We start from the raw sequence: 16,427 nt of genomic DNA, 5'->3' as shown, positions 1-16,427 counted from the left end.
ATCTCATCTGGTACCAATTAAACACCCACTCTCTGACTCATATCGCAATTTGGGAACTTCTACTCCAAAGAACTTTAATGAAGTGACATGACATCTTTTGGCACTTGTTTCTATCGTTACTCTTATCAGAATATATCGGCGAAGGTTATGCAGGTTCTTACTTTAAAAATGTTTAAATAAAATTTAAATTTTAAAACTAATTGTCAATTTCGTAAAAAATTAAAAATAAAGCGATACGCCCCGATAGGCGATAAGTAAGAAGTATATCGGCCGATAATATTGATACGGCACCGATACCGTTTTTACAAGATTGGCATCTTCACCGACGACGGGCACAGAGTCGCTTTCGGAATGAATAAATATTCTTTCTTTCAAATCGAAGCGAATAAGTAAATAAACAAGCAACGGTTGAAATGGCAGTCAGGTAGCGACGGCTCGCCGAAATCTTCACACAAATTAGTTGCACGGGCTTTTCCTTCACAATGCTTCCCTTTTTCTTTCTGATGGGCGGTTTCCCTTTAATTTGATTAACATATTCTGCTTGCACTCCGGAGCTCGAGAGGAGAGTGTCGGCTCTCACTCTTCTTTTTCTTTTTGGAACAAAGTTCCCCTCGCTTTTCTCAAAGCGGCCTTTCCACATCCCCCTTCCCCACCGATCTCCATTTTGTGTTGCAGGAGAAAAGGGGAAGGATTTCACTGAGAATGTCTTTCTCTGAATCCCTTCCAAGAGATCATACCACTTAGTCTCATTCAGCTTCCATCTTAGCTGCTCCAGTTAGTCTGATGGTCATCGCTACTGTGGAGGCCAGGTGAGGGAAAGAGAGGTGGTGGTCTGTGTGGCTTCTCTTTTCCAAATCATTCTTCTTGCATAAAACCCTACAGTCCTAGCTTATATCTCCATCACAGCCACTTTGATAGTGATTGCTATCACTTAGGTTGAGAGAGAGAGAGAGAGAGAGAGAGAGAGAGAGAGAGAGATGGTTTTTAGCTACTACTGACGGGTGTAGGTAAAACAGAACTGGTAGGGTAGGGAAGAATGGCAGAGAAAGTAGAGGGACACCAAACTCTGTTCCTTCTCTTGTTGTTGGTGAGCAACTGCTTAGTGGTGGCTCAATGTGCGATTGGTGTCAATTGGGGGCTCATGTCTTCCCACAAGATGCCCCCTTCCATTGTTGTGAAACTGCTGAAGGATAATGGGGTCGGCAAGGTGAAGCTGTTCGAAGCCGACGGAAGAGTCCTTGAGGCGTTAATGGGCAGCGGGATCGAGGTGATGGTAGGCATCCCGAATGAGTTGTTGGGGGCATTGAGTTCTTCTTCGGCTGCTGCTGATTTGTGGGTTCATCAAAACTTGTCGAGATATGTGGTGAAGGGCGGCGTTGATATCAGGTTCCGCCTTCCGTTTCTTCTTCTTTATGTGTCCAAGCTTCTAATTTTCCTTTGGTCTGTTCGAGGCTTTTGATGCGGAAAGTGTAGCTTTCCGACTTCTTATTTGCAATGCTTATTTGAAGAATTTATGTTCCAACATTATTTGGGTCCTCTGTTTGTTTGAAGAACTTGATACATTGAGAAGAAATATCGGACTAACTAATGGATTGGTGATGAGCCAGGGCCCCAGGTTCTAGGCCAAGAGAAGGAGATCCCTTCACAACACTCCACTAATCGGCAGTTTTTCTATTAGTTAAAACCTATTTACTGATTGATTTGCCATGCTATGAAAATGAAGTTGGTTGACTTTAGTTAACTCTATCAAGAGGCCAATTACATGTTTAGAATAGTCGATGCCTGGATTCAAGCAAACCAGTCAACCTTTAATTGTTTTCAACGCTTGATCTAGCAATATACTGTTTAACATGAACAACCTCTAGCTCTGTCAAATCCAGCACTTCCTCTTCTTTGCTATTTGTTACTTAAAAGCATAGTATGTAATCATTTGGGAGGTCAATGTACTGATTTGAAAGATACTGTTAAATAGCATATACTGCTGTCCTTTCGAAACCATTCAGCTGATTGAGAACCAAAATTTCTGATGCTTCTTGCCGTACAAAGTTGTCTTAAGCTACTGGAGAGGCTATTGAGGAAGTTCAACTGTTTTCCAGGTCTTCATGAGTCTGTAGGTGTGCCTTTGTAGTTTTTTAAGTAAAAAGAAAGAGAAGAATGTTGAAAGGAAAATAGTCATGGCATCAGGGAAAAATATCATGGGTTCGACCAATTTGGTTGCCCTTGGATTAAATTCTGTTTGGATAGAGTTTTCCAATCGAACTTCCCCGACTCAGGATTTTCTTCAAAGCTGAATAGCAGCTTGAAGAAGGTTCTCTCAGAATGACCTCCTCATGGAAGTCCCTAAAGTTATATTCATTCCAAGTTCCACTAGCAGGCACCTGGAAGACTCATGCCAGAGGGCTATGTTCACTGGAAAGAATATGGTGCATGTTCTCTTTTAATTAAGATGCCATATGTTCAGTTATTTACTTGAAAATTCACATCTACTATCTTTTTTTATGGTTGACGGTTGACACATTTTGGTGGATTCCTTCCTATGTTTACGTACAAGCATCTGACTATATGATAAATACAGGTACGTTGCAGTTGGCAACGAACCCTTCCTGTCAAGTTATGGGAACCAATATCAGTCCCTTGTTCTACCTGCTCTACAAAATATACAACAATCTCTGGTCAAAGCAAACCTCGCAGGATTTGTAAAACCAGTGGTGCCCTGCAATTCAGATGCATATCAGTCTTCACTGCCATCGCAGGGATCATTCCGACCTGACTTAACTCAAATTATGACTCAGCTTGTCTCTTTTCTAAGCTCAGTCGGCTCTCCTTTTGTGGTCAACATCTATCCTTTCTTGAGCCTCTATGACAGCTCGGACTTCCCACAGGAGTATGCATTTTTTGAAGGCACCAATCATCCCCTTGTAGACGGTCAAAATATGTACTACAATGCGTTCGATGGAAATTTTGATACCTTGGTTGCAGCTCTTGACAAGATTGGTTATGGTCAGATGCCGATCGTTGTAGGCGAGGTTGGATGGCCCACTGATGGGGCTCTCAGTGCGAACCTTAGTGCTGCTAGAGCCTTCAACCAAGGTCTTATCAATCATGTTCTGAGTAACAAAGGGACCCCTTTGAGACCAGGTGCTCCTCCCATGGACATTTATCTGTTTAGTCTTCTTGATGAAGAACAGAAGTCTATTATGCCTGGCAACTTTGAAAGGCATTGGGGAATCTTTTCTTTTGATGGTCAGGCCAAGTATCCGCTCAATCTCGGATCAGGTAAAGGGCTTCTGCGAGGTGCAAAAGATGTCCAGTACTTACCTTCAAGGTGGTGCATCGCAGACCCATCCAGGGGCTTGGACAGCGTCTCTAACCACATGCAATTAGCATGCAGTTTGGCTGACTGCACGACTCTCTTCTATGGAGGTTCCTGCAACTCTATCGGCGATGCTGGCAACGCCTCCTACGCCTTCAACAGTTACTATCAGTTGAGGAAACAGGACCCTGAAAGCTGCAGCTTTGGTGGCTATGGTATGATCACATTTCTTGATCCTTCAATTGGGGACTGTCGATTTCTGGTTGGCGTCAGCGATAGTTCTGGTTGTGGAATTTCCTTCCCCCATAGGACTTGGATGACCACTTTCTTGGGTTTTGTTGTTGTAACCATCTTGTTTTTCTTATAATTTGTAGTTTTCTTGTAATGTTGGAGAATGGATACAACTGGGTGCTTCTGTATTGTTGTCGTGCCCATTATTACCCTTGCATTAGGAGATCAGTATATTCTAGGATTTTTGATGGACCAAAGAGTCAGTAACCAATTCCTATAAAATGAAGTTACTTCATTTGTGCTTGATTTTGAAAGGACTGCGTTGCATGTTGGTTCATGCCAAAGCATTTTTGAGTTGTATACATTACGTTAAAAATATCTCGTATATCAGAAGCCGCTTTCTGCAGGAAATCGTTTTTTAACGTGTTTGCTTTGATGCCCTGTTCACTTCCGGAAGACGTGGATAAAACATTTCGTCTTTCGGTTGGAACGGGTTATCTTTCTTGTTTCTTTTCTTATTTTAATTCCTCGGCCAGCACGTCCCCCTCTGGTGTGGATAAAGCTGCTTACCAGAAAGGTGTTACACACTGCTAGATCCCACTGGTTATCTAGTTTGTTCCTTAGAACTTAAGTTATTTTGACTTGACTCCCTGCGGTAGAAGCTCGCAGATTAAAACCAATATGTCAACTCCTCATTTATTTTTTCTGAAATAAAAAAATATTTTTTATCTTCAAATATTGATACATTGTCAGCTATTGGTACAAATCTCGATATATGTCCCATCCAAATAAGCATAAATATTTCAAATTCTGCAGTCCTGAAATTAGTTCTTACTATAACCAACCTTACAGATTACGCCTGCAAAGCTTTAGGAAAAAACCAAAAAAGAAATATATTACTAGATTGCACATTATGCAGACGAGGTTGGCAAACATCCCATATCATTCTTCAGCAGGATCATAGTCACAGACTGTTTTGCCCTACTTAGGATATTCTACTCCAGATCTGAATTATTCTCGTCTTATTTGGGGCGACAGGGAGCCCATGTGATCTTGTTAAAGTACCTCTATCATGCTACAGCAGCCCGCCTTTCTGAAGCCTAGATCTCCTTAAACGCAAGCCGTCTCGGATTAAGCTGCTATCCAAATTGGAACTCTCTTTATAGAGACAAACGTCTTTATTGGTGAGGCGGTGACAAAGACACCAAGAAGGGTGGTGCTTTTTCTTTTCCCCTTCTTTTAAACGGCGAGATTATATCATCGATCGACGCCAGCGTTGCTGCTCGATATCATATCATGAATTTGATGTAGCCAACCCATCTGTACTCGTAAAGGATCATCAAGGCTCGCGTAGCCATCTGTTTTCACAATGTGGAGGGCGAGTGCGGAGTGTTCATGAACAGTTTCAGCCATTGGAGCCAATTGGTCTCCCACCTTCATACAGAAGACCAGGTGAAGATACTTATGCCTGCCTCCTGTGATAATCGATGTTCCGGCAGAGCGCCCATCGTTTATGAAACAGAGAGCAGATAAGGCACGGAATCTTGATTGTCTAGGAGATGAACATGAGGATGCAAAACGCGACCTTGTCCACATCATCTCTCTGGAACCTAGAAAAGGAAAAACTAAAAGGTTAGCCCATGGTAAGCCTTCCCCACTCGCCTTCTCGTCAGTGTGAGGTCAATGGATGGGTTGATTTTGCCTTGAGAGCTTTCCCCAAGTCCTCCCTGTATATAAAAAGGCTTGTCATTAGCAGCTGGGAGACCACTCCTTTCATCATTTCCATTAAAAGAAGAGTGAAGATGTTGAAGAAGAACGCCATTGCTTTAACTCTCTGGCTGCTTCTCCTGGTCCTCATGTTCGTCATGAGCCATTCCATTAAAGAGTCAATGGCGAATCGTCCTCCAATCAGTAACTCTCTCTCTCTCTCTCCAACTAGAAGTTTCTAAATACCGAATTTAATTGGCTACATAGGTAAATCTAACTTGATTAATTTTGTTATTCAATTGATGTATTTACAAGGATGCCGCTGCTGTCAACGTGCTTTTGTTGGTTGCGTCAAGTTTTGCTGCAACTAAGCTCCACGCTTCCCATGAGAAAGGACTGCTCCCTTTTCCAAACTGGTGATGACTAAGAAGACATGATGGAGTCCCTAATAAGTGATTTAACACATTGTTTTCTAGTGCCACAGAAACTCGTAGTTGTCATGCTTGTCTGTCATGCCCGAGATCCCATCTGATAATATTTTTCGCGAGCTGCTCTACTTTGAGGTCCAGATTCCCCGATGGTCGGGTCATGTTTGTGCCTTGGTGAGAGAGAGACGATAAAAATAAGTATTCGTTACCAAGAGAGGGAGAGAGAGAGAGAGAAGGGCCAGAGAAATGGCACGCGACAAGAGAGATTAGCAATACTTTTATTTTGCACACTACCAATAGCACATGAATTAAAAGATCCCAAAATCAGCCAAGAGTAAACAGAGTCCTGCAACGAAATATTACCCAGGGCAGAAGCATCCCTATTTACACGGAATGGTAATATAATCATCAGATAACCCGTCTCTTTACACGCCATTTAATTGTGTCGAGGCCTTCAATAGAGCCTGATTCTTGTGCTGATAGTGCTCCGGCAAATCGGGCATAACTCAAGGTCTTTCCCACATTCGAAGCATGTCTAAGAAATAACCGGTTTTAGTAACAAACCCAAGATAGGACACGCAGTGAAACAAAAAAGCAAGATGTGTTCAGTAATCACCTGATGTCCGCAACCAAATGCAAGGTTCTTGTTGGTCCAAATACATATAGGGCATGTCTATTGACCAAAAACAGCATCAGCATAGAAAACAATTTTTTTAAAAATCAATTAATCACAGTAGATGAAATAAAAATGCTGCAGATGCTTCTCGAATATCATGTCAGCAACTTTACAATAGCGTGTGACGAATAAAAATTAACTCCAGATTAGAATTTTATGTTGCCCTTAATGAAACGATTATGATTGTTTGGATAAACAAGTCCATGTAAGATTACTCGCAAGAATTTGACTACTCGAAGCTCATTACCTAGCTCATATGGTTTCAAAATGTAGCAGACAGTTCCAGTCGGTTTCAATCTATTACATGTCCTGAATCTGATCAATTATTGAAACCACTTTCTTTTCAAAACCAGAAGTATGGGATATTTTTCTCGCCCAACGATATTCCAAGCAAAACACAACACTGTGTAACTTGATGATGCTGATTTCATATAGAAGTTGAAACCACGCATAAAGACCACATTCCAGAGCCTATGCAGTATAAATCAGTTTTACCAGAGATGCCTGAGAATTGGTAACTCTGAATTTTTTTCCATAATATTTGTTAATAACATCCAAGTTTTGCTTGGTATTGATGAACCTATTTCTTTAAGGAAGAATCTGATCAGACTCATAAGAGAAGAGGCCGCCATTTCACTAGCTGGTCTCTTTGGGTTCCTTCTAGCTATAAAAGCAGAGACAAACAAGAAAAATTTAGGAAGATAAACATAAGTCCAGTACCTGGCTATTGCTGGAAGAATTATCTGGGGGAGCAGAAAAACTCTCGTGAGAGGCACCAGCTTGCTCAAAGCTGTTTGTTCTAGAGTACTTTGAACTTGAGTAAGATGGAGCATAATTCCCAGAAGGAGGTGGAAGAGCGACCCTGCCAGAGCCCTTTCCTCTCCGACGGCTTTCAAGGCCACAAGCAATTAACGTTACTTAGCCAAACTCTGCATGAACACTACTAGAAACAAAAGAACGAAAAGTATAGGCTTCTATAGATACCCCAAGATATGCAGGTCTAATGTTGCTTTATACTGTGATGGTATTTCCATCAGAGCTGCGAGAGCAAATTCCGTCTCTTTTTTGGACATGGGAATATTCTTGGACATTATTTCTGTGAAATTCACAAACTGCAGGAACAAAAAGCCACCTATAAACATTGAGAAAACCCAGATTCAAGGCCAGAATATTTTGTTTCCAATTACCTGGAAATTGTCAAAAGCCCGTGCTGGGATGTTGTCATCAAATTGGTGCATCATGTCCCAAGGTCCATCACCAACGCCAACTAATACAATGGACAGGGCATATTCACTACAATCCCAGAAGCATATATCAGCAAATAGCAATATCAGTTTGATGAATACTCTGGTTGCATGAAAGGTAATACCTAGCTTTTACTATGGCGTTCACAGTATCTTGTTCTTGTGGACTTAAATGGCCACTTTCTGTATCAACACTTCTTGTTACCTTAGCCAATTTAGAGTCAAAAGCAGAAGTGCACAAAGTTATTCTTCAAATAATAAGTAAAGAATGAATGGAAGAAAAGAAAGGGTAGAGTTCAATAGATAAAGGCCAAGAAGGAAATTAACCAACTTTTAAGAAGTTTCTCACATTCAAATTCAACATGAGCGGTAAGGTTACCTGTACCATCTAACATTTCTAACATCTGATGTAATAAACAATTTTAAATGCTTTAACTTCTTGTTACATGTGCCAAGGAAAGGAAACTAGAGGACAAATGGTTACAGTGCCTTTAAATGAATGTTTGATGGATGGTACGGTTACCTGTCCATCAGCAATGATCAAAAGAACATGATACTGCCCACCACTTTGTTCAACAATGCTTATGGCTGACTCTATTATAGGAGCGAAGGAGGTTGGACCTGTCATGCATCATGAACATCAAGCATGAACTTGAAATACCAACGTTGAACTACAAAGAAAAAAGTTAAAAACACGGACCAGCAAGCCTAAGAAGTGGAACAATTTCCTTATATCGACTCAATGCTTCTTCAAATCCATTGCAGGGACGTTCATCAGGATAAAAGCTAAATACCTCCTGATCATGGGTTGATGCTGAAAGGTTGGGAAGGAAACAGGCTCTCAGTCATAAAACTAAGAAAAAGATGTTGAAACTAACAAGCATGTAATTGCTTTTGTATAAAGAAAGTGGGCTACACTCCTGTCTACTCACCATCTCCAAATCCATAACATGGAATCAAATTGTCTTCATCAAAGGCAGATAATGTTCGGCCAATTATGGAGATTGCCTGCTCATATGGGTTTGGAGACTCTCCAATGTGATGTAAGCACCGGCGGTTGAAGGACCTTGCCCCTAAAAGCAATAATAGATAAATATACTTTGAATCTAAAGTATAAGAGTCCATGATTCAAAGGGAAACTAATCTATTGCTGTACTTTTCTGGGATCACAAGGGTACTCCTGGTCAATTCATGCTCTATATCCTTTCCACATAGAATTCTGTCTTCAGCCATATAAATGTGGCAGAGAATTTACATGAACATGTCCATTAACATCAAAGATCTGCACATTTTATATGCTGCTAAAGACTGAGAATGCATGATACTGGAAGTACCATGGATAAAATGAAACATGAGGTTCATGAAACTAAGTTGCCAGGCAGACATACGTAAAACTCTGTAATGAAGTACTAAATTCCCCTCCTAGACAAAGCTATAAAACGTTCATAAGATTCTTATCAGCACAGCAAAGAAACAAACAAGACAAAACCCTGTTTCTCAATATTTGAGGATAAAAGCACAAAGATGAATTTATGAAAAATCCAAATAAGAACAGTGATGGAGAAAGCATGATATTCTTGTGAAGGATGCTTAGCAAACCTGTCCACTCATTGCTTTTTGTAAAATCAATACCCACAATCAGATTTGAGGATTCAAGGCCAGCTTGAGCTAGAGCTTCGGTCACCTAATTCACATAAAAAGATTGAAAGTAGAATTAGAAAAAGATTACTCCAATGTGGACATTACTAGGAACTTGTATAATCAGCTCAAATACTACAGTTAGACAGCCCAAGTTACTAAATGGCTTTAAATGTCATCCAAGCTCATTGTTACAGAGTTAAGTGGAAAGCTGCTAGGCAACATGAACATATGGAACGATTTCTGTGTACTTGTTTTGCATGGAGGAACAGTATTATCCAATGTTATCCGTATCGTACGATACGGACGCGTATCGTACGATACGTATCGTCCGTATCAACGTTTTCGATACGTTACACCTATTAAATACGATACGTGTACGTATCGTACGCGTATCGTACGTATCGTGCGATACGGTGGGCGTATCGCACGATACGGGAGTAAAATTTAAAAAGGGGCCGTCGGGCCCATTTTTGCTTCTTATTCTCAAACCGACGCTCCTCTCTCTCTCTCTTCTTGTTTCTCAACACTGCGAGGGACGTGGGAGGGAGAGATTTTCTCCATTGCATCAAGATTTGCCGGTGAAGAAGCTTCATTTCTCGTTGTGGGGAGTCTTGGGACGGTGGGAAGCTTGGAGAAAGAGGGTTTTTTGGTTTTTAACACCAAGAAGGTAAAAAATAACTCATTTTTGCCGTTGAATCGTTCATTTCTCTTATTTCCTACATTTATTTGTATGTTTTTACTTGTTTTGTGAAGATATAATGTCGGATCCTGCATGGCAGTGGTGTACAAAGGTGAATCCCAAAGATAGATTAAGAGTTAAGTGCAATTATTGTAAGCAAATCATATCAGGAGGGATTTCTCGCTTTAAACACCATATAGCTGGTACACACAGCGATGTGGCTGCTTGCAATGGCTCCCAAGAGATCCCATTGCCAGCGTATGTAAAGCACCAGTGTCAGCAGCTTCTTGATGCAGTGAAAGCAAGTAGGATTGAAAAGGACATGGAAGATGCGGAGGAAGGATATGGGGACCCACATGAAGGAGAAGAAAGTGAAGGTGAATATGTTCAACTTGAACAAGAAGATGTTGGTGTCAGTTTGGGAACAACTAAAGGGAAAGGCATCATGCATGGAGGTGGTTCTTCTGCAACTGCAACCAGAAAAAGAAGAGGTGCAAGTATAAGTTCAGTTTCACGAGGACGTGGCAGAAGTCAGGGTCGTACTGGTGGTGGTAGAGTACCTACTATGAGGTCGAGCAATATGTCTGGTTCGATCAAGAATTTTTTTCCCAATTATACTGCTGCTGGTGCTCAGCCTGAGATTCGTATAGCCATGCAATCAAAGGATATTATTGAAGCAGCAGATGAAACCATAGGAAGGTGGTTCTATGATGCATCCATTCCCTTCAATGCAACAAACTCTTATCATTATCAGCCTATAGCAGATGCGATTGCTAGTGTAGGGCGAGGGTATAAAATGCCCTCTTTTCATAAATTGCGAGGTAAAATTCTCAACAATATAGTTAGAGATGTGAAGACATATTGTGATGAACTAAAATTGAGTTGGAAAGCTACAGGATGCAATGTAATGGCAGATGGGTGGACAGACATCAAGAACAGAACATTGGTAAACTTCCTTGTATATTGCCCTCTTGGTACTATGTTCTTAAAATCTGTTGATTTGTCTGATACTCCGAAGACTGCTGATGTGTTGTTTGGGATTTTTGATAAAGTTATAGAAGAAGTTGGGCCTGAAAAAGTCGTACAATTTATCACTGATAATGCAGCAAATTATAAAGCTGCAGGTGAAATGTTAGCAGCACGATATGGGACATTTTATTGGAGTCCATGTGCTGCTCACTGTGTAAATCTTATGCTTCAGGATCTTGGTGAAAGGGATGATATGAAGTTGACAGTTCACAGATGCCAAGAAATCACGAAGATGCCAAGAAATCACGAAGTTTATTTACAATCATGCTTATGTCTTGAATTTGATGAAGAAATTCACAAATGGGGCTGAATTGATTCGACCTGCACAAACACGGTTTGCTACAAATGTTTTGACTGTGCAGGGTATAGTCAAGCAAAGATCTTCTCTCAGGCAGATGTTTTCAAGTGATGATTGGGCTGCATATCCACATGCCTATAAAAGAAAGGCTACGACAGTTGTGGATACCATCTTCGATGTTGACTTTTGGGAATCATGTGTGCACTTATTGAAGATTTGTGTACCTCTAGTGAAAGTCCTCAGATTAGTTGATAGTGAAGATAGACCTTCTATTGGATATTTATACGAGTCTATGGATAGAGCCAAGGAGGCCATTAGAGATAATATGAAGGGAAAAAAGAAGTTGTACATGCCTATATGGAAGATTATAGATGAAAGGTGGTCTGGACAACTTCATCGCCCACTTCATGCAGCAGCCTACTACCTAAATCCTGCCATTAGATATCTTCCCACTTTTAAGAAGGACAGAGAGGTCGAGTATGGCATGTTGGATTGCATTGATGTATTAGTAAGTGATAGTAAAGAACAAGACGCTATCCATATGTCGATCAACAAATATGATACGGCTTCTGGTACCATGGCGAGAGACACAGCAGTTCGATGCAGGACAACTATGCGTCCAGGTATTAGAAAAAGAAACTTTATACTTTTTGTTCTTTAGCACTTATTCTACCTTCTCATATATTTATTTCTGACAAAATTTTTACTTTCCATCTGTTATTAGATTTGTGGTGGGAAAGGTTTGGGCCTGATTGCCCAGAATTAAGGAAGCTTGCAATTAGAATCCTCAGTCAAACATGTAGTGCAACTGGATGTGAAAGAAATTGGAGTGTATTTCAGCACATCCATAGTAAGAAGAGGAATAGGCTGGAACATAAAAGGTTGAATGACCTTGTTTATGTTCGTTATAATATGAAGTTGAGACAAAGGTAAACATTTGTTTTGTTATACAAGAATATCAAATTCTAATATATATTTTAATCTCTAACAATTTGTTAATTTTTTCTCTTGTTAGGCAACTAGAAACAACATCTACGAGGAAGCATCACAATCAATATGATCCTATCTTCATTGACCATTTTGATATATTAGATTCTTGGGTTGAAGAAGAACCAGCTGCAATACTTGATGAGGACGATCTTGATTTTTTGAATGTTGAAGGAGCAGCAGAGATTGTTGAAGAAGGAGAGGCTGGGGGGGAGCAATGGAATGTTGGTGACATTCCATTTGCAACAGAGGGGATAGAAGAAGAAGTTAATGAAGGAAGTGAAGATGATGATGAAGAATGAAGATGATGATGCAAATGACGATTGACGATGCTTTTTGTTTTGAGTTTTGAAAACTATGTCAATATGTTCTGAGTTTTGACTTCTGAACTTATGAATTGTGATGTAATTGAATACTCTTAGGTTGTTTAGTATGTTATTTTGTTTTTTGAATGTTTGATTTCTTATTTCGGAATGTCTTGTTCATATGCATAGCTCACAGGTCATACTTCATATACATGAATGATGAATGTTCCTTTAAATACATTTTTATTGAATTTTTCTGATTTTTACTAGTTTTTTCGGATTTTTTTAGAATTTTTCTGATTTTTTTTCTATTTTTTATAAATTTTTAATATTTTTTACAAATTAAAAAATTAATTTTACGATACGTTACGATACATTTACGATACGTTACGATACGGCGTATAGGTCGGCCCGACCGATACACGATACGATACGACAGTGATAACATTGGTATTATCTCATCATCTTTAGGAACAGCATGATGCCTTCCTTCTTCAGAATGACTGTGATCATGCCCATCTCATGAATGTGATGACCTCGTCATGAAGCATAAGCTATAAAACGTGACTAGATCTCTGAAGGATGACCAGGACCCAAAACCACAAAGACAATGTGGTAATCTGGACACTGATAACATGTTGCCAAGAACCTTCTAGAAACTGATAGAATTTTGACAATGAAAATCTTGGTTTTCCTGCAAAGACCCTTCCAAACTAAAAATAAGAGCAAGGGGAAAACTCCAAGCAAGTACCCAGAAGACTCTTATACACGTCTATACATTGACAGAGCAGAAGAAAGACATGAAAAGATGAAAATGATCCCAAAGCATAGGACAATAAAATAAGAAAAACACAAATGCATACATACTCACAAAGATACACATGCAATAGCTACTTCAGAGGAATCAAAGTTGCAATATTGTTGCATATGCATCCCATTCTGTTCGACGATTAACTACAGTTAACCTTTCATATTACAATCCTATCAGGGATCTAGATGTTTGAGGATCACATCAAAAAGTGCAGTTAGACGTGTATTCCTAGTGCTTCATCAACTGTATTGTGTTAAGCAATTTCAAAATTTCAGTAAACCATGATTTTGGTCTCTAAAAAAAGTGGTACCATGACCCAGAACAAAAGATTGCACAAGGCTTAGGTTTTAAGAAGCCAAGCTTTTGTTATATGACATTAATATTGGTAACATTCAATATGACAAAAATACAGCATATGGGAAACACTATTCAGTGAAAAGGAAAAGGAAATGCACTTTACCTGATCAAGAGAATTATAATTGTCTGCTATTCGAGAATACCTTCTCTGCAATTTATGCTTCATTTCAGGTTGCATATAAGTTTCTGATGGAGGAGCATGAGATGGAGCATTCCAGGATGAAGAAGGATGATAAGAAGGAGGAGGACCATAATTATAAGAATTGTAATTATAGGAGGGAGGATAGTCACGAGATTTCCTCTTTGAATGCTTGCCTCCCATGACTTGGACTTAGGACACTTCACTAGCGTATTTCTGTTTCTGTTTGAGTTGACTAGATCCAAAAGAAAAAGAGAAAGATCTAAATAAGAAGCTGTACTCTGTAATATGAAAAATAGCCCACAACTATGCATAGAGAACGTTTACATGATTGACCAACTTTAAAATGCAAAAACCTTAAAAAAGTTAACAAGTGCACCACTCTTACTTCCTGGAAAGAGTTTGAAGAAAACATTAGACATCATCAACAAAATGTAAAATAGTCATTGAAGAAAATTTTAGACTAGTCACTGGTGATGCTGCAAGACTTAGTATTGCAACAAAAACAGTTGATAATGACCACAAAGGAAATGAGTAACAAAATACAAACTAGTCATGCTGCAAGACTTCGTGTTGCAAGAAAAGCAGTTGATAATGACCAAAAGACCATCGTTTAGATTCTCCAAATGAGTTGTAGTTCATCTCAAGCAAAGAGCATGACACCTGCCGGCGAAATTATACACACAGCCCCCATGCATACATACATACATATATATATATAAACATACATATATATATATATATATATATATATATATATATATATATATATATATAGAGAGAGAGAGAGAGAGAGAGGGAGAGAGATTGAAAAGGATTGTACAAGAAAATTAAACTTTGACATAAAATTTGACCAAGTCACCATGGCCGAGACGTTCATGAAAATAAACTCGGTTGATTTATCATCATCATCGGGGGATATAGACAGAAAAACAGCAAATTGAAATTACATGCAAATCATCACGCCATAACAACAGAATCCCGAACCACCAAATAAATGCGTAACTTATAATAATCTAAAGACATATATCTTCCATACAGATTCAAGGCAATTGATCACTAAACATAAATTTTAACACAAAATCGACATTTTAACCGCATTAACCTATAATCGACTGAGAATTGGTTCTTACACAATCATAAATAACAACCAAACCTCGCACTAATATTCGACTACGACTCAGCATGTAATCATCAATCTGTTCTATCGTTCTGTAAACTAAAGTAAACACCCGTTCGTCATCAATGATCATTCTCAAGAACATAGTCGAGGGAAAAGAAACAAGCAGAGACAGAATCGGAACGGGAAAACAAAAAAAGGAAAAAAAAAAAATCTTGAGAACCGCGGAGCCTCTTCCCGACGACGATAATCGAGAACTGAATTTCGATGAAAAGGAAAGCGGAAAAACAACAAGTTACACTTACAAAAAAGGAGACGGCTCCGGAGTCGGACAGGAAGAGGAGATCGGCGAATTGCTCGGATTAAAAATCCAAAGGAGCAGCGGAGAGGGAAACTAGGGTTTAAGGAAGAAAAAAGAGAGAAGGGGCGAAGGTTATTCCTCGCTCCTCAGACCTCGTCCCGCTCCCGCCGGTAATCACAACAAAACTAGATACAACCTGCATGCACCATTCGCCAATTAAGAGGTAGCTTTATACGCCAATTAAGAGGTAGCTTCTCCACCAAGCTGCTGAATTTCGTACTGAAAGATACATTAAAAATAATCTACACTGCGGGGGAGGTTAAGGGCGGATATGGACGACGACATTTCAACAAGACTAAAATCAAATGGAAAGATAAGCAATGGGCGGCATCCTCAGAGCGGAAACGGTATCCGGATGCGTATGTTTTCTCAGTTATGAGCAACGGCTTGTTGACCATCACAGCACCCGAAACTCAAGTCTCCTTCCACTATCACCGAACATTGAAGCAAGCTAACTTCACGCTGCTGAATAAATCCGATTAATCGCGCATCTTACTTTAATCTGATTGGAAATTTAATCGTGTATCTGATTGGTGCCGATGAAGGGCTCGGTGATTCTCGTGAGAATCTCTACTATAAGAAGCAATTCTCACTGTTAGTTGGTAGAAAGAAAACTAACAGCGAGAGATGTGTAAGGATTGTTTACTTGCACACGAGAGAGAGAGAGAGAGAGAATCCACCCGGATTTTCCGCGACGGCACCGGTGTTGGGTCGTCGTTTCGGATGTCCCCATCCCTTATTAATCTGACAACGTCCTCGGCTCCGAGCTGGAGCAGAGCGTAAGAACGAGACCCGTGGCTTTGGGTGTAAACCGTTTTGATTCGGATCAGACTCCCTTTTTCTTTCTTTCGCCAACTAATTTCAACAACTCCTCTGGAAAAAAAAAAAAAAACAAGAAAAAGTCAGAAAGCGGCTACGCCATGTAACTTCTACAACTTAATCGTTACCATAAATCCAACGAAGGTGGGTGCTACACTCTACATCCCTTCACATTTGCCAAAGTTTCTTTCATTCTCTAGGGAGTTTCTAAATTATCTTAGAACTAACCTGTTTGATATTATCTTAGAACTTGTTTGTTTGATAAGAAGAACATTATGTTTT

General features: G+C 39.7%; 3 protein-coding genes across 5 annotated transcripts; 2 read left to right on the top strand and 1 right to left on the bottom strand.

Moving 5' to 3' along the window:
• Positions 1 to 425: 425 nt before the first annotated feature.
• On the top strand, positions 426 to 3,858 carry LOC116258431 (glucan endo-1,3-beta-glucosidase 5). The gene is made up of 2 exons (XM_031635582.2): positions 426 to 1,386; positions 2,576 to 3,858. The coding sequence occupies exons 1-2, from the start codon at positions 1,037 to 1,039 to the stop codon at positions 3,678 to 3,680; spliced, it is 1,455 nt and encodes a 484-aa protein (XP_031491442.1). The 5' UTR covers positions 426 to 1,036; the 3' UTR covers positions 3,681 to 3,858.
• A 2,080-nt stretch (positions 3,859 to 5,938) lies between these two features.
• On the bottom strand, positions 5,939 to 16,014 carry LOC116258745 (E3 ubiquitin-protein ligase RGLG2-like). The gene is made up of 12 exons (XM_031636111.2): positions 15,271 to 16,014; positions 13,810 to 14,080; positions 9,199 to 9,283; positions 8,532 to 8,672; positions 8,300 to 8,413; positions 8,123 to 8,220; positions 7,725 to 7,804; positions 7,543 to 7,648; positions 7,340 to 7,467; positions 7,076 to 7,244; positions 6,296 to 6,352; positions 5,939 to 6,214 (listed from the first exon to the last, which is right to left on the bottom strand). Exons 2-12 carry the CDS (start codon positions 14,026 to 14,028, stop codon positions 6,134 to 6,136), a joined length of 1,278 nt encoding a protein of 425 aa, XP_031491971.1. The 5' UTR covers positions 14,029 to 14,080; positions 15,271 to 16,014; the 3' UTR covers positions 5,939 to 6,133.
• Positions 9,293 to 13,802, top strand: LOC126410293 (uncharacterized). 3 transcript variants are annotated; one of them, XR_007574062.1, is made up of 4 exons: positions 9,293 to 9,907; positions 9,994 to 11,869; positions 11,971 to 12,175; positions 12,262 to 13,801. XR_007574062.1 is itself a non-coding variant. In XM_050079050.1 (3 exons), the coding sequence occupies exons 1-3, from the start codon at positions 11,233 to 11,235 to the stop codon at positions 12,533 to 12,535; spliced, it is 1,116 nt and encodes a 371-aa protein (XP_049935007.1). In that variant the 5' UTR covers positions 9,295 to 11,232; the 3' UTR covers positions 12,536 to 13,800. The 3 variants fall into 3 exon arrangements, 1 of the variants encoding a protein (XP_049935007.1); XM_050079050.1 differs by having other exon boundaries at positions 9,295 to 11,869; positions 12,262 to 13,800; XR_007574061.1 differs by having other exon boundaries at positions 9,293 to 11,869; positions 11,971 to 13,802.
• Positions 16,015 to 16,427: the final 413 nt, after the last annotated feature.

The sequence above is a fragment of the Nymphaea colorata genome, chromosome 8, assembly GCF_008831285.2.
Source record: "Nymphaea colorata isolate Beijing-Zhang1983 chromosome 8, ASM883128v2, whole genome shotgun sequence".
Lineage (NCBI taxonomy): Eukaryota > Viridiplantae > Streptophyta > Magnoliopsida > Nymphaeales > Nymphaeaceae > Nymphaea > Nymphaea colorata.
The sequence above is the reverse complement of the archived record's forward strand: the minus strand, read 5'-3'. Positions and strand labels throughout refer to the sequence as shown.

What these genes read in the sequence shown, in the direction of transcription:
- LOC116258431 (XM_031635582.2), top strand. Translation starts at nt 1,037, where the DNA reads ATGGCAGAGAAAGTAGAGGGACACCAAACTCTGTTCCTTCTCTTGTTG. An exon ending in AAGGGCGGCGTTGATATCAG is followed by an intron (nt 1,387 to 2,575) that starts GTTCCGCCTTCC and finishes TGATAAATACAG; the next exon opens with GTACGTTGCAGTTGGCAACG.
- LOC126410293 (XM_050079050.1), top strand. Translation starts at nt 11,233, where the DNA reads ATGAAGAAATTCACAAATGGGGCTGAATTGATTCGACCTGCACAAACA. An exon ending in CAGGACAACTATGCGTCCAG is followed by an intron (nt 11,870 to 11,970) that starts GTATTAGAAAAA and finishes ATCTGTTATTAG; the next exon opens with ATTTGTGGTGGGAAAGGTTT. An exon ending in AATATGAAGTTGAGACAAAG is followed by an intron (nt 12,176 to 12,261) that starts GTAAACATTTGT and finishes TTCTCTTGTTAG; the next exon opens with GCAACTAGAAACAACATCTA.
- LOC116258745 (XM_031636111.2), bottom strand. Translation starts at nt 14,028, where the DNA reads ATGGGAGGCAAGCATTCAAAGAGGAAATCTCGTGACTATCCTCCCTCC. An exon ending in AAAAAGCAATGAGTGGACAG is followed by an intron (nt 8,673 to 9,198) that starts GTTTGCTAAGCA and finishes TATTGCTTTTAG; the next exon opens with GGGCAAGGTCCTTCAACCGC. An exon ending in ATGTTATGGATTTGGAGATG is followed by an intron (nt 8,414 to 8,531) that starts GTGAGTAGACAG and finishes CCAACCTTTCAG; the next exon opens with CATCAACCCATGATCAGGAG.